This window comes from Galendromus occidentalis, unplaced genomic scaffold, assembly GCF_000255335.2.
Source record: "Galendromus occidentalis unplaced genomic scaffold, Mocc_1.1 scf7180000077431, whole genome shotgun sequence".
Taxonomy (NCBI): Eukaryota; Metazoa; Arthropoda; class Arachnida; order Mesostigmata; family Phytoseiidae; genus Galendromus; species Galendromus occidentalis.
Genome location: NW_003805419.1, coordinates 87,703 through 99,778, shown reverse-complemented (window position 1 = coordinate 99,778; position 12,076 = coordinate 87,703). Strand labels below are relative to the sequence as shown.

General features: G+C 51.2%; 2 protein-coding genes across 2 annotated transcripts; both read right to left on the bottom strand.

The window, feature by feature from the left end:
• Nucleotides 1–1,505: 1,505 nt before the first annotated feature.
• Nucleotides 1,506–3,541, bottom strand: LOC100899077 (WD40 repeat domain-containing protein pink). Its single transcript, XM_003742784.3, has one exon. The coding sequence runs from the start codon at nt 3,340–3,342 to the stop codon at nt 1,588–1,590; it is 1,755 nt and encodes a 584-aa protein (XP_003742832.1). The 5' UTR covers nt 3,343–3,541; the 3' UTR covers nt 1,506–1,587.
• Nucleotides 3,542–8,775: 5,234 nt separating this feature from the next.
• Nucleotides 8,776–12,043, bottom strand: LOC100905971 (sushi, von Willebrand factor type A, EGF and pentraxin domain-containing protein 1). The gene is made up of 9 exons (XM_003742752.2): nt 11,861–12,043; nt 11,537–11,636; nt 11,280–11,426; nt 10,713–11,012; nt 10,285–10,630; nt 10,046–10,159; nt 9,713–9,948; nt 9,456–9,610; nt 8,776–9,348 (listed from the first exon to the last, which is right to left on the bottom strand). Exons 1-9 carry the CDS (start codon nt 11,995–11,997, stop codon nt 9,108–9,110), a joined length of 1,776 nt encoding a protein of 591 aa, XP_003742800.2. The 5' UTR covers nt 11,998–12,043; the 3' UTR covers nt 8,776–9,107.
• Nucleotides 12,044–12,076: the final 33 nt, after the last annotated feature.

The window sequence follows — 12,076 nt, the reverse complement described above, 5'->3', positions numbered from 1 at the left end:
ATAGCAGCAGCAGCAGCACCAGCGCTCGCAGATCTCATGGTAGTCATCGGCGATGGCAGCAGCGGCGGCGGCATCTTCTCAATTGTCAGTCGTTGGTGGTGGGAGAACTTCTGGTAAAAATTAGTCTTCATCCATTTTTCTCATGCTCAGTTCATGTTCCGGAGAGCTCTATACTCAAACTTTCAAACTTTAGTTCGCCTCACCGACAACGGTCTTCAATATCACCTAAAAGCGGTGGCAGAATGCCAAACACTATATCCTACGTGCCTGGGACGAGGTGTGTGAGAGAGAGGCACACGGGGCAACGAAATTCATTCGTTCTTCTCTATGAGAACGAAAGCTGCAAACTATTTTCCCAACATGAGAGCGTTCTCAGACGGGACTCTTTCTCAGGAAAACGCGTCGAGCATTTCCCAGCCCCTTTTCGAGGGCCACACCAACAGCTGTAGAAGACGTCGACGACGACGACGACCACTACCACTACTCCGGAAACCGATGAGAATGCGTCTTTACGAGCCGAAATCACATCAGAGCGGTGACTGATGTGACTACACGGATCTACTGGAGGAAGCATGCCTAAATCAGATGTACATTCGAGCTCTTCGATGATCCGTATCGTGAAGAGTTGGCTCGCTCGCTCGGACGAAGAAGCCTGCTGTTCCAAAAGATAAGAATCGCGTTTTCACATGAAGAGGAAAGTTCTCACTATTCGTTCATTCTCGTGTATTTCATCAGCTCGGATACTCGCTCGATATTCTCAAAGGCTTTCCTCCGCCGGAATCCCGACTGGGAAACCGCCGAGCTGGGAGAGAAGCGCACACATATATGTACAGGGGTACATATGTATATGCTCATCCGAATTCCTCATCAGAGACAACTCATGGGATGCATTGCCCAAGCCCACGTTCATAGTTCACAGAGCATATGGGAGAAGAGCCCATAACTCGACGGAAAATACCTATGAATGTATAAATGTAGGTAGTCGTACTCGGGATAGGCTGGAACGCTCTCGCTCTCCACAGCTCGAATCTGGGAGTCGCTGTAAGCATCGAAAAGCTAACAGGATCACAATCCGATAATACAATTGATAGATTGATGAGCAATATCATGAACCCCATGAACATTCGCGTAAATCAATTCTCGATACCGAATATCTAGCCGAAAGATGCGAAGATCCGACCAGGGTGTTTCTCGTCAGTCAAGCTATCCTATCGCTCTGCTAATCTCCGGCGACGCTCTCAGTTGACTCATCTGCTAAGCACCGATGGTCGGGATGTTCGAGCAGAGAGTTCAGGGGCTAATATTCCATTGTCTCTCCCGTCTTCTCTTCCTCTTCCCCGTCATGAAAATTCCCGATCAACTCCAGTTCTTATTCCCGCAACAGGAGGCTCGCCGTCCCCGCGAAAACCACTCGGAGACATGGATGTAAGGAGACTCCATTTCTGATCTCGAAATCCGGCTTCGCCCCGTAGAAATCCAGGAATTCCCGGGGCGGGACTGATGGGTTTTATTGTACGAATCGATGATATAAGTTACGACATCTCTAGACTGCGTACACATACGGGATTTCGGCTCCTCCTCAGGGAGTCACATTTGCATGCATATGCAACACAACCTATTGGTGGGGTTGCAAGTAAGATGGAATTTGTGACCACAAAAATGAATTTGTAAGTCTTCATCGAAGCCTTCCACGACCAAGCTCTCTCCGCACGAATCACAGCAATCAACGAAGCTCATCCTCATTCCCCACGCGACGAGGGGCTGGTCAATCGAATGTTTCTCCTGCACAGCCCGCGGAGCCCATAGGGAGGCACTGAGTTCCACAAGCATGAAGTCAGCGATCTCTTTCTGACGGCGAGAGATTATGTCACAAAGCAGTTTTCTGTGCTTTTCCCGAGTGACCTGAATTTCCTTCTCTGCTGAAGGAGGATCCGGAGCTTCAGGGTTGCCACTGGCTTTTTTTTGAGGGGCAGCGACTGCCTGCGGCTGGAGCACTTCGGGGGGCAGAATGTAAACGAGTTTGTCCGCCCAAAAGTTCCTCGGGTTCGTACTCAATAGGATACCTTCGTAGTATCGAAGGAGCGTCAACAGAATAGGTACGCTCAGATAAATCGGTCCCTTCGATCCAGAAGGAATCATCCGCCACTCTGAACTCCGACACGAAACTTCCTTGCCCAAGGATTCTCGGCGTCGTATTATGTCAAGGCACTCGAAGTGCTTCTCTGTCCAATTCCTGCAAGTCACGGCGAGACGCTGAGCCGGAGTAGGAAGCATGTACATGATTTTCCAATCGAACGTCAGAGCTATCTGCCACTCGAGCAATGTTCCGTCCCTCAGGGTCAGGAATATGGAGTCATCGAAAACGGAAACATCGATCAGAGAGTCTTTTAACTCCGTAGACTGCCAAACGACCCGAGGCACTTCCGAGCTACAAACGTCGAGAACAAAGAGCGCGGTTTCCGTGAAGCTCAGTAGCCACTGCTCGAAATGCACGAGCTTCCCGAAATTCACTTTTTGCGTGAAAAGCCCTTCGACTCGCCAGTTGCCGAGAAGAGAAACACTCGAATGATCTATCGAGGTGGATCCCTCATGCTTGAAATTCAAGGTGCATTCAACCTCACCGAACGGGTTGACTCTCCAGAGCCGTCCTCCTGGTCGAGCGCAGAAGATTTCCAGTCGGGTTCCCTGGTCGCTTTCCTGAGCGTCCTCTAGGCTGAAGAAACAAGCTCCGTATACTCCATTGCGCGGTTTCTTGCCTACTTTCGTGAAATAACGCTCGTCCAGGTCGAAGAGATAGGCTGCCGTCAGCGTCGATATGAGAATTCTGTCGGACGCGGCATCGATTTGAACAATATCGCTGTCCAGAGCGAGAGCGTTCGTTGGCGAAAACTCAAAAAGTACCGCGTCGTTCAACGAATACACGTCGGTTATGCTCACGACACCGGCGTTGTCCCCCGCGATCAGCTGAGCGCCCGTGGAGCTCCAAACCAGTTGAGTGACCAGATTCTTGAGATGCGATTGAACGGAGAAAAGAACTTGAGCGTCTTTCGAGCTGTTTTCGCTCTCTCGGACCTCCAGGACAGTCAGTTCTCCTCGATTCGTGGCGATGCACAGAATGCTGTCGACAGCCGGGTTGAAAGCGATTCGATCGATTTTCGCTGAGGCTGCGGGTATTCTTCGAATCAGCTGTTGAGAATCCCGCTCGAAGAGGAAAACGTCTCCGGACGAACTTCCCGCTCCGATGAAATTCTGGGAGACATCGAAACACCGAAAACGATTCCGACCGCTGAGAAGAGCTCTGTTCAGCTTCTCGTGGTTCCTGGCCTCGAAGACGCACGTCATACTTGCGTTTCTCAGCTCCTCAGGGGCTGCCGGTTTCACTCAGCATTCCATGTCGTATAAGCACACATTTCCACGGTATGGTAGCACGGGGAGGTGCGATGCCGTTCTCCGGGGTCCGAATAAGACAAACGTCTCCATTGATGGCCAAACAATACACTCGAGAGATTCCCTACAGCACGGTCTCGTCACCCTTTGCGGTCCACGTGTTTTTCGCGACGACCACCGCGCTAGATGGACCGTCGGAGAAAAACAAGAGAGGGAAAGTGATCTCTAATCTAATCGGCCGATAGGAGCGAAGAGAGCAGCGAGCACGAAATCGAACCGAAATAGCTCACCTTGAATGGACGGTTTTCGGAACGTGAGTTTTTCGGGCTCCGGTCTCCCGACTACCCGATTCGCACCCCCCTGAATATGAACTCAAAACTATCTCGAGGGATCCCGGGGGTTACCAGCGCATCGATCGCAGATAGATACGGTGGTCGAATTGACTCATCGAGACTGATAGCCCGCAGCGGGGCTGAGATGGCGAGTAGCCGGCGCTCGGACCCGATGGCGGACATCTTGATCTCTCCGAGGAGGCTGGGGTACGCGACAGGGCATCCGTGAGGGATTTTCACGAAGGCGTCTCATTTTATCGCGTAATTCCAGAGATGAGGCGGAAAGGAACAAAGCTTGGAAAAAGCTCGCATCTATTGGAACAGGATTTCGAATATTGTTCTTATGGGAACGGCATTTCACATTTTGAGATCAGAAATTTCCTCTTCCGGAACCGACCGAAAATGCTCTGCTTCATCTAGGGCAACCGATTCCGTTCGCGTCACCTTGCATCAATGAGCATTAAGCTCGAATGAGATGAATTATTATATCGGCTGATTACTGCAATTGTAATTGAGGAGTTGCCGAAATGTTTTTTTCGGATAGTCGCGCTTCCGGCCTTCGGGAGTGATTCTGGTGAGCGGGGACTGAAAATCGACTGAGATATCCGTCCGCGCAGTGATTTCCCATAACTAAAATTAGGACTTTGTCTCCCGGGGAATCGGAGGGTGAAAAAAACTGGATCCGTCGTTCGCCCCGAAACCGGGAAATCACTAGGTACCTATGTCAATCGGCCCGGCTATCAGTCCAAGGATCGTGAACAATTATTATTACTGTCGCTGAAGCGCAAAAGTCTAAAGAGTCTCAAAGATCTTTTTCGCAATCGGAAGAGATCCTATCGTCCTGCTAATGGTTACAAAAGCAAGGTCGTTCGACACGGTTGTCTTTTTTCTGATTCTCTTTTCTGGGGAGCGCGTATTTCCCGCACCTCACCCACTCACCTGCTCGAGTCTTATGTCACTTTGTGTCTTGTCGCTGAAGAACGTGGTCCAGTTTCTCGGCGCGAAATTGAGCCGTCCTCGCTGCTTGCCGACAGCGGAACAACTTTCGATCAGGCTCCGAAATCACTCCAGAGCGTATAGCTACGAGACGAGCTCGCTTTCGGCAAAGTAGTTCCGGGAAGGAGTCATCTCGGACTTGCGAACGCGAGAATACGTGTGGGAATTACTTGATCCCCGTCCGCCCGCCTCGATTGTGCACGGAAATGAGAACTTTGATTTTCCTGATTTTGTTCTGTGTAGTGAGTGTCATCGGGGCTTGTCAGTTCGACTACGTAAGTGGAACAGTAGAACCAGATTCCGAATGCCGCAAGGGGTCTCCTGTGGAGAATAGCCCGCGCGAAAAAAAAATATGACTAAGGAAAGACGTTCCCGTTCAGCAACGCTGCGACCGACGACGAAAATGTTGTCAAGGTCTTCTCTGCACCCGCGATCCGGGCGCTCGCACCGACGAGACCTACTGCCGATCCTACGAAGTGGGCTATCCGACTTTCCTGCATGATCATCTCTACTGATGACATCCGCGATGCTTCCTCCTCCGGAGGCATCGGCTCAAGAGAAAATCTGTTTTCTCCCGCAATGCATCTTTGAATAAAAAAAATTGACGTCGGTACCTGAGTTACTTCTCACTCAGTGTTCCCCTTTGTTGTTGGCATTGAGTGGACTGGGACGGTGAACACTGACAAACGATAGACCTAAATCAATCATTCCGAGTGAGATATTACGACGATTATAATATCACGTTTGGTCATGTATACGACGAAAGCGAAGGGAGAGAACGCTCCGTGGGATTTGTGTTCGTGGCGACCATCACTCATTATGAGTAAATGTTGGCTTTCGCCGGTCGGCTCCCAGTCGTGCTGAGGTTTATAAATAGGCTAAACGAATGAGAGTGGCCCAAACATGATTTGGATGGTCGTGCTGTGGCTTCAGGTGCGTTTGAAAAATCGAAATCCAATAGATACATAGATTCTAGCTCAGTGACGAGTCGAACAATTCGTACGATTCCCGAAAAAGCTTCCCTTCGACCACTGCAGGCTGCATTGGCGAGCGAACAGATCTCCGTGCAAAATCCCGAAGATGTCCTTTGCCCGCCGTTGGTGCCGTGCGAACGGAGGCTGGACGTGGAAACGCTCCACTTCGTCAACGAGTCCGCGCCGGATCCGCTTCCGGAGCCGCTAAGTACCGATTCGATTTTAGACGAGGACGAAGAGCTCGGAACACATGCGAATGAGTTCGGAGACGTCGACGTGGTGCCGACAGTGTTCCCCGTGCCCAGCAGCAGATCGATCCCGGAGCACGAGGAGGATCTTTCTGACGAGGAGAGCATCGAACTTTCCACGGAAGCGGTCACGGTGAAACCTGTTTTGGAACAGAGACGCACAACGAGCGCTCAATTCCACGAGCTACCGGATCCTCAGCGGATACCGCCTCCGATAATGTTCTCGGGCGAGCCGTCCGTGATGGAAAAATTCCTCAACGTGCGGCCACCGAGAGCGGCCCTGAAGTATGCTGCGGCAGTGCGAAGGTATCGTGAGGAGAAACACGAGGGTGAAGTTCGAGTGAAGAAAAAGTTCGATCCCCTGAGTGGCAGAACTGAGATCTGCGAATGCCGGACCATAGTTGTCCAGGACGTTATCGAAAAGCCTGTGCACGATATCCATAGTGAAACGGTCCGCATCGTCGCTCCGTACGTTGAGCAGACAAGAGTCAGGATAACCTCGAAGCAGCCCGCGCAGGGCCAACGTACGCCGATACTCTTCAAAAAAATTCGAGACCCTGAAACGAAGGACTTATCGATCGCTACGGGAACGCGGGTCAACAACAACGCTTTCTTCAAGCTCCGCAAACCCGCGTTGTTGAAAGTGAGCAACTCGGAGTACGGACGAGACTCGGACGAGCTAGAACTCATCGAGATCACAACCGCGAGACCTAACTACGTGAATGCTTTCGAGCGGCCGAAATCGGATGCGACATACTACCAAAAGCAGTACACCGCCATGAATTCGTGGCGGACACCTCATTCCGAAATGTGGAGCCATCTCGAATCCACGGACCATGACGAACAGGGAGAGGACGAAGTTTGCTTGATGCTGAAAAATAAAGGAATTCAACAAGCCAGAGGAGACTATTACGATGAGAACTACGACGTTACCGGGCAGTACAACGGGAAAGTTTTCCGACCCGTAGGAGTTACGAGCCTATCGATACAAAACCTCCCGAGGCCAATGAATTACCAGGGCGTCCGCGATGATTGGACTCGAATCACGCAGAAACATAAAGACGAACGACGGGTGATCCAAAAGACGTCGAAGGTTCCCGACAGCTGGGAGACCCTTTACCTGAAAGGTTCCCTCCAACGGCATCGAGACGCCGATGGCCGCGAACAACCTTGGCAGGAAGACTTCGAATTTCGACGGGAGAGCGATCAGCGAGATCGACCGACACAATCAACTCGAGCAGAATCACAAATTAAAACGATCAGGGCCACCCTACGTCAAGATCATTCGGCTCCCGCATCCTCACAGAATCGGAGAATTCAGAGCGAGCGCTTCGAGGACGAGGGGTCTTTCCCAGCGATGCCTCGCATTGCGTCCCGACAAGAACTGGAGAGAGCCTTCATGCGGAGTCGGAGTACCGCTGAAGACGATCAAAACCTACCGATGGAGCAAAAGACACGGGGAGAGCCGGAGATGGACACGGAGGAAGACACGCGGCTCAATTCGAACGAATGCGGGATGATCGGAGTCAAACCGAGAGTGGTAAATGGGAAAGTAGCTGCGGAAGGTCAATTTCCGTGGCTGTCGTACCTTCGGATATTCCGAGATGACATAAGTTTCATGTGCGCTGCTTCAATCATCACCCCTCGATATGTCCTCACCGCGGCGCATTGCCTTCTCCAGGCGTAAGTATTTTCCATGTAAGACGACCGAGTCCGGAGTCCCAGTTGCCCTCCTTCTGCGAGCGAGCGAGCGATCGATCGCGAGCGAATTCTCAGCCTTCCGATATGCTCTTAATTCTCCTTGTTAAGCTCGATGCCGATTCCCCGCAGCGGCGTTCCCCCCACGTCGATGGAAGTGGTCTGCGGAGTCGTTAACAAAACGGATGGCGATCCTATTCCTGTACATTCATACAAAATGTGAGTCGAGATTCGACCCGAGGTCGTTATTAGGTCTCCTGACGTTTTTGAAGACTATGTCTGACCATGAACTGAATCAAAGGGCTCAGATCATCGATTACATCGATTTCACAGGCACCCAGACTACGGTCGAGTGCCGAGAGAGAAGCATGATATCGCTCTGCTGCGACTGGACAATCGCGTCGATCACAGAACAGCGAGGCCGATCTGTGTTCCCAGCGACAAATATTTCATCGGCACTCCGGATGATAATGTGATCGCGACAGTAGCGGGCTGGGGCTTCAACAAAGACAAAACGAAACACAGAGGTGAGGCCGCTATGCAAAGACTCGAGCCAGGATCGCGTCGGACCGAGAAAAAGCGCTGAGAGAAGCTGCGATCCGGAGACTTCTGTTGCAATATTCTCATGCTTCGGTTTTCCTCAGATGCTAAACGTAGCCAAGTTTTGATGTTCGCCGACCTTGTGATGATGCCCGGCGAATTGTGCAGTGAATATGCGAATTTGAAGCTGGTATCATTTGATCCCGAAGTCCAGATATGCACGCTCGGAAACGACACCGACACCTGCTACGTGAGTCTTCTTCGATTCTCTCTCGAGAAGAATCTCTGAGGGAACGGCGTCCCTCTCTATGGATCAGAAATCAGAACCCCCAAGACATTGAGAAGCACGTTTTGGTCCCCTTCGATTTTCAGGGAGATTCCGGCGGTCCAGTGATGGTACGCCAAAGGGGACGGCACATTCAGTATGGCGTCGTCTCGTTCGGATTCTCGTGCGCGGCACCCGATATGCCAGCTGTCTCCACGAAAGTTTCGGCACACCTCGACTGGATATCTGATAGTATCCAGAATTGGCAACTGGATCCGGATGTCCAGAGATTCTAGATTTTCAAAGTTAAACACTAGACTGAGGTCATGACCTTTCCACGGATCGACTACTTTCGTTTATTGGATGCCTCATGCACGGAGTTCGTGGCTGCAAATCAAGCCTGCCAAGTTCTTCTTGTGCAGGAGGGTAGTGTTTCAACAACAGCGATTCACATGAAATCAACAATTTTTTTTCAAGGGATAAAAAGCTACAATAAATTCCTATTCGAGTAATCAAGCTTGTTCTCATCAGCTGACAGTCGAAGTTTACGCAGACTCTTCCTGGTAAAATCGCCAATGGTGTCAGCCGATCACTTAAGTACGTCGCCTACAGAGTCCACGAGCATCAGATCCATAATCTCGATATGATGACCTGAACCGCTCCGGAGCTAAAATGAATGATTCGTTCTGCCCTCTCTGATGCTGCTCTCGTTCAGTCGCATGTTCGGCGTCCGCGGAGCTTTCGGCGTCGACGAACCCGTCGATCGTGTCACCACTTGCGCGTCTCCCGTACTCAGCTCCAGTTCAGGGTTCGCGTTTGGGCTGAGATGGTTGTTATTTTCTTCGGTGCTCGCCGGTCCCGGAGCTGAGTCCCGCGACAGCTCGTGATGCATAGAGTTCAGCATGATGCTAGATGAAGGTGCAATATTATTGCGTTGCGCTTATCGCGGTGCTCGACATTTCATGCGATCCGTTCTTTTCTGACGACATAACGCTACATTGATATACATATTTACCCGCTATTGTGCTTCCGATACAGCTTGGGTTTCTCCACCCGGTAGTACCGAACGAGATTGATGACGGCAACAGCCAGCAAAATTTTCAAGAGAACCAGAATAATGATGAAAAGGACGAGGCCAACTCTGCTCGCTGTGGGATATAGCTTCACACCCTGTTTGGAGTATCCATGTTTGAGAAGAAGAGCTTCGCCTAGATAAGAATAATGTCGCAACGAATTTCACTGATATCGGGGACAGTCTTCTGAAATCGGCACCTGCAGCAGACGATCACGGAGACTCCTGATGGTAGGTTTGGTGTCTAGCGTCAGACGAACGCATAAAACGTGAGGGGTCGCCCACTGGGATTTCTGAGGATCACAGTTCATCTCCGGAGGACCGTATAAGACGAAACTGTCATTAAGACAGTAATAGCGGGCTTCAGGAACCAGGACAGGGTAGGCGTTGGCAACTTTGGGGGGTTCGCCACAAACGGACTGACGGCACGTAGTCTCTGGAGAAACCAAGAGTTCCTTGAGGCTCAGACTGCGTGAAGGTGGAAAATATTCTCGCGGGAGTTGATCACACATTCGATCGGGTTTAGGACCTACGCATTTGATTCCGGAACTCCCCGCTATCGAGGCATGGGATATCTGTTGGACCACTCAAATGGAATCCTTCTTCGCAGGTGAAACCCTTGACGACTCTGCCGGTTACAGCCTTGCCTAGGATAGCGGAAAGCGTTCTCATGAATCCTGAGCGTCGAACCATGAATCAAGACGCTGTCGGGGTGAAGGACATACGCTCGAATTGAAGCTCAGAGGAGAAGTACCGGGTTCGAAATACTCACCGATGTCGTTCCAGGTTGCCAAGTGCCTCGGCAGCCGAGGCCTGCCACACGTTCGGGGCGGTCGCACACATATTCCGAACCTGACCTCGGTACAATTCGTATCTCGCAGACTGCCCCCGGCGAATTGGTCGTCTCGCGTGAATGCCGTGCAGTTCGTCGGCGCGGAGGATTTTTTCCCTATGACTTCCTTATCTCCATACCAAACACTGTCCAGATTATGAACCAACATCATCCATGAGACGAATTCTGACTGATCGCCGCTCCACAGCATGCCTCCTTGCGATGCACAAAAGTCATTGGCTTCGACGAAAGAGGCCTCAGAGGGGGTCACTTCGAAACATCGACCCTGGAAGAGGAAACGAACTCGTGGTCGGAAAGCGTAGCTCTGAGAACCCCGCATTCGAACACCGACGGGAAAGAGCGAGTACCTTGAGGCTTTCGATTTTCCCTTTGTTCCCGATTCCACAAGCGTCCTGCGGCGAGAGCACACTTTGCGAGTAGACTCTGACTTCACATAGCTTTAGAGTGAATTTTTCTTCGGCCGATATGCTGAGCGAGAGATTCCTGCCAAATGCCGTCTGATTGCAAATGAAATAGTGCGCCGATGTGAGGTGGGTGACAAGGTCGGTACGGCGGACGCATCGCGAACTCGAGTTCGATTTTGGATCATTGACCGTTATGTCAACCGTTAGATTTTTCATCTCTGATCCGTAGTGAACTTCGACGATCTAGAAAGCAAGAGAGCCATCTCGACATGAGACCCCTTCTCGACAACGATATCCCGGGCTGAACCAGGGTTCCCTGCCGACTACCCCGACGGAAGAACCCGGAATCGGGGCGCCATCCTGACGAGTTTTCCGAGGGACTCCCATTCCGACCCGCGACCGAATGAGCGGTCGAATTGCGATCCATGTCGAGGCGGAGAACTGCTCAGTCAGCAGAACGGATCGAAATCGATAATTAGAGTCCATAGATGGCTGTAACGAATGACTCACGTGGATTGAGCTGGTTTCGATGAGATCGACCCACCAGCTATGTTCTCTCCTGAAGCTCGTCTCAGCACAAGTAGAAACTTGATCGTCGGCTGCAAGTGCTGCTGTTTCGCTCCGAGAGGACATCCCGGACGGTTTGGAAAACGCTATCTGGAAAATTCAGTCGTCCTCGGACCTAAGTGATAGCAACCATGTATACAAAGGGAACAATGAGTCGGCTGCGCGGAGCTTTGAAGTGTCGGAATGCTCCGCGACTTTACCTCGCGAACACAAAAAGGTAGTCCCGGGGAGTCCCATTCGGAGTTGACACACCGCAGCATCGAGCGCCCGAGCAGCTGGTAACCAGGGTCGCATTCGAACCTTCAATGTCAAACAAGAGATATCCGATTCTGTATCTTCGACGATCCTGGATGGTCAAGTCCGGAAATACGCAGAGACTCATTCTGTGATCTGCCGAACTAGATCTAGGGGATCCTACAGAGCCCTCCTCTATAAGGGAACGCTCATCGAATCACATCATTTTGAAGAAGTCGTTTCCCATGTCGTGTTGGACCTTCCGTTAAAAGATTCGAACATGGACTCACGTAACGACGGTGCCTTCCATGAATCGATCATCAGTTGTGAGGAGTTTCGCATGCGCTGGACTTCCCGGGAAACCACAGCTTGACACCAATGTGAAAGAAATCGCTGACAACACGCATAATAGCTCGATTTTTGACATTTCTGCAGATCTTGCGGGCCGTCAGCCGAGCAGTCGACGGGGAATCGCGTTCTCTTTTCTCTGTGGCTCCCGAAACCAT

Excerpts from the sequence above, each read along its gene's own strand:
- LOC100905971 (XM_003742752.2), bottom strand. The coding sequence starts at position 11,997 with ATGTCAAAAATCGAGCTATTATGCGTGTTGTCAGCGATTTCTTTCACA. Across the intron at positions 10,160-10,284 it reads GGCAACCTGGAACGACATCG|GCAAGGCTGTAACCGGCAGA; the intron begins GTGAGTATTTCG and ends CCGCTATCCTAG. Across the intron at positions 9,949-10,045 it reads GGAGTTCCGGAATCAAATGC|AGACTACGTGCCGTCAGTCC; the intron begins GTAGGTCCTAAA and ends TGGTTTCTCCAG.
- LOC100899077 (XM_003742784.3), bottom strand. The coding sequence starts at position 3,342 with ATGACGTGCGTCTTCGAGGCCAGGAACCACGAGAAGCTGAACAGAGCT.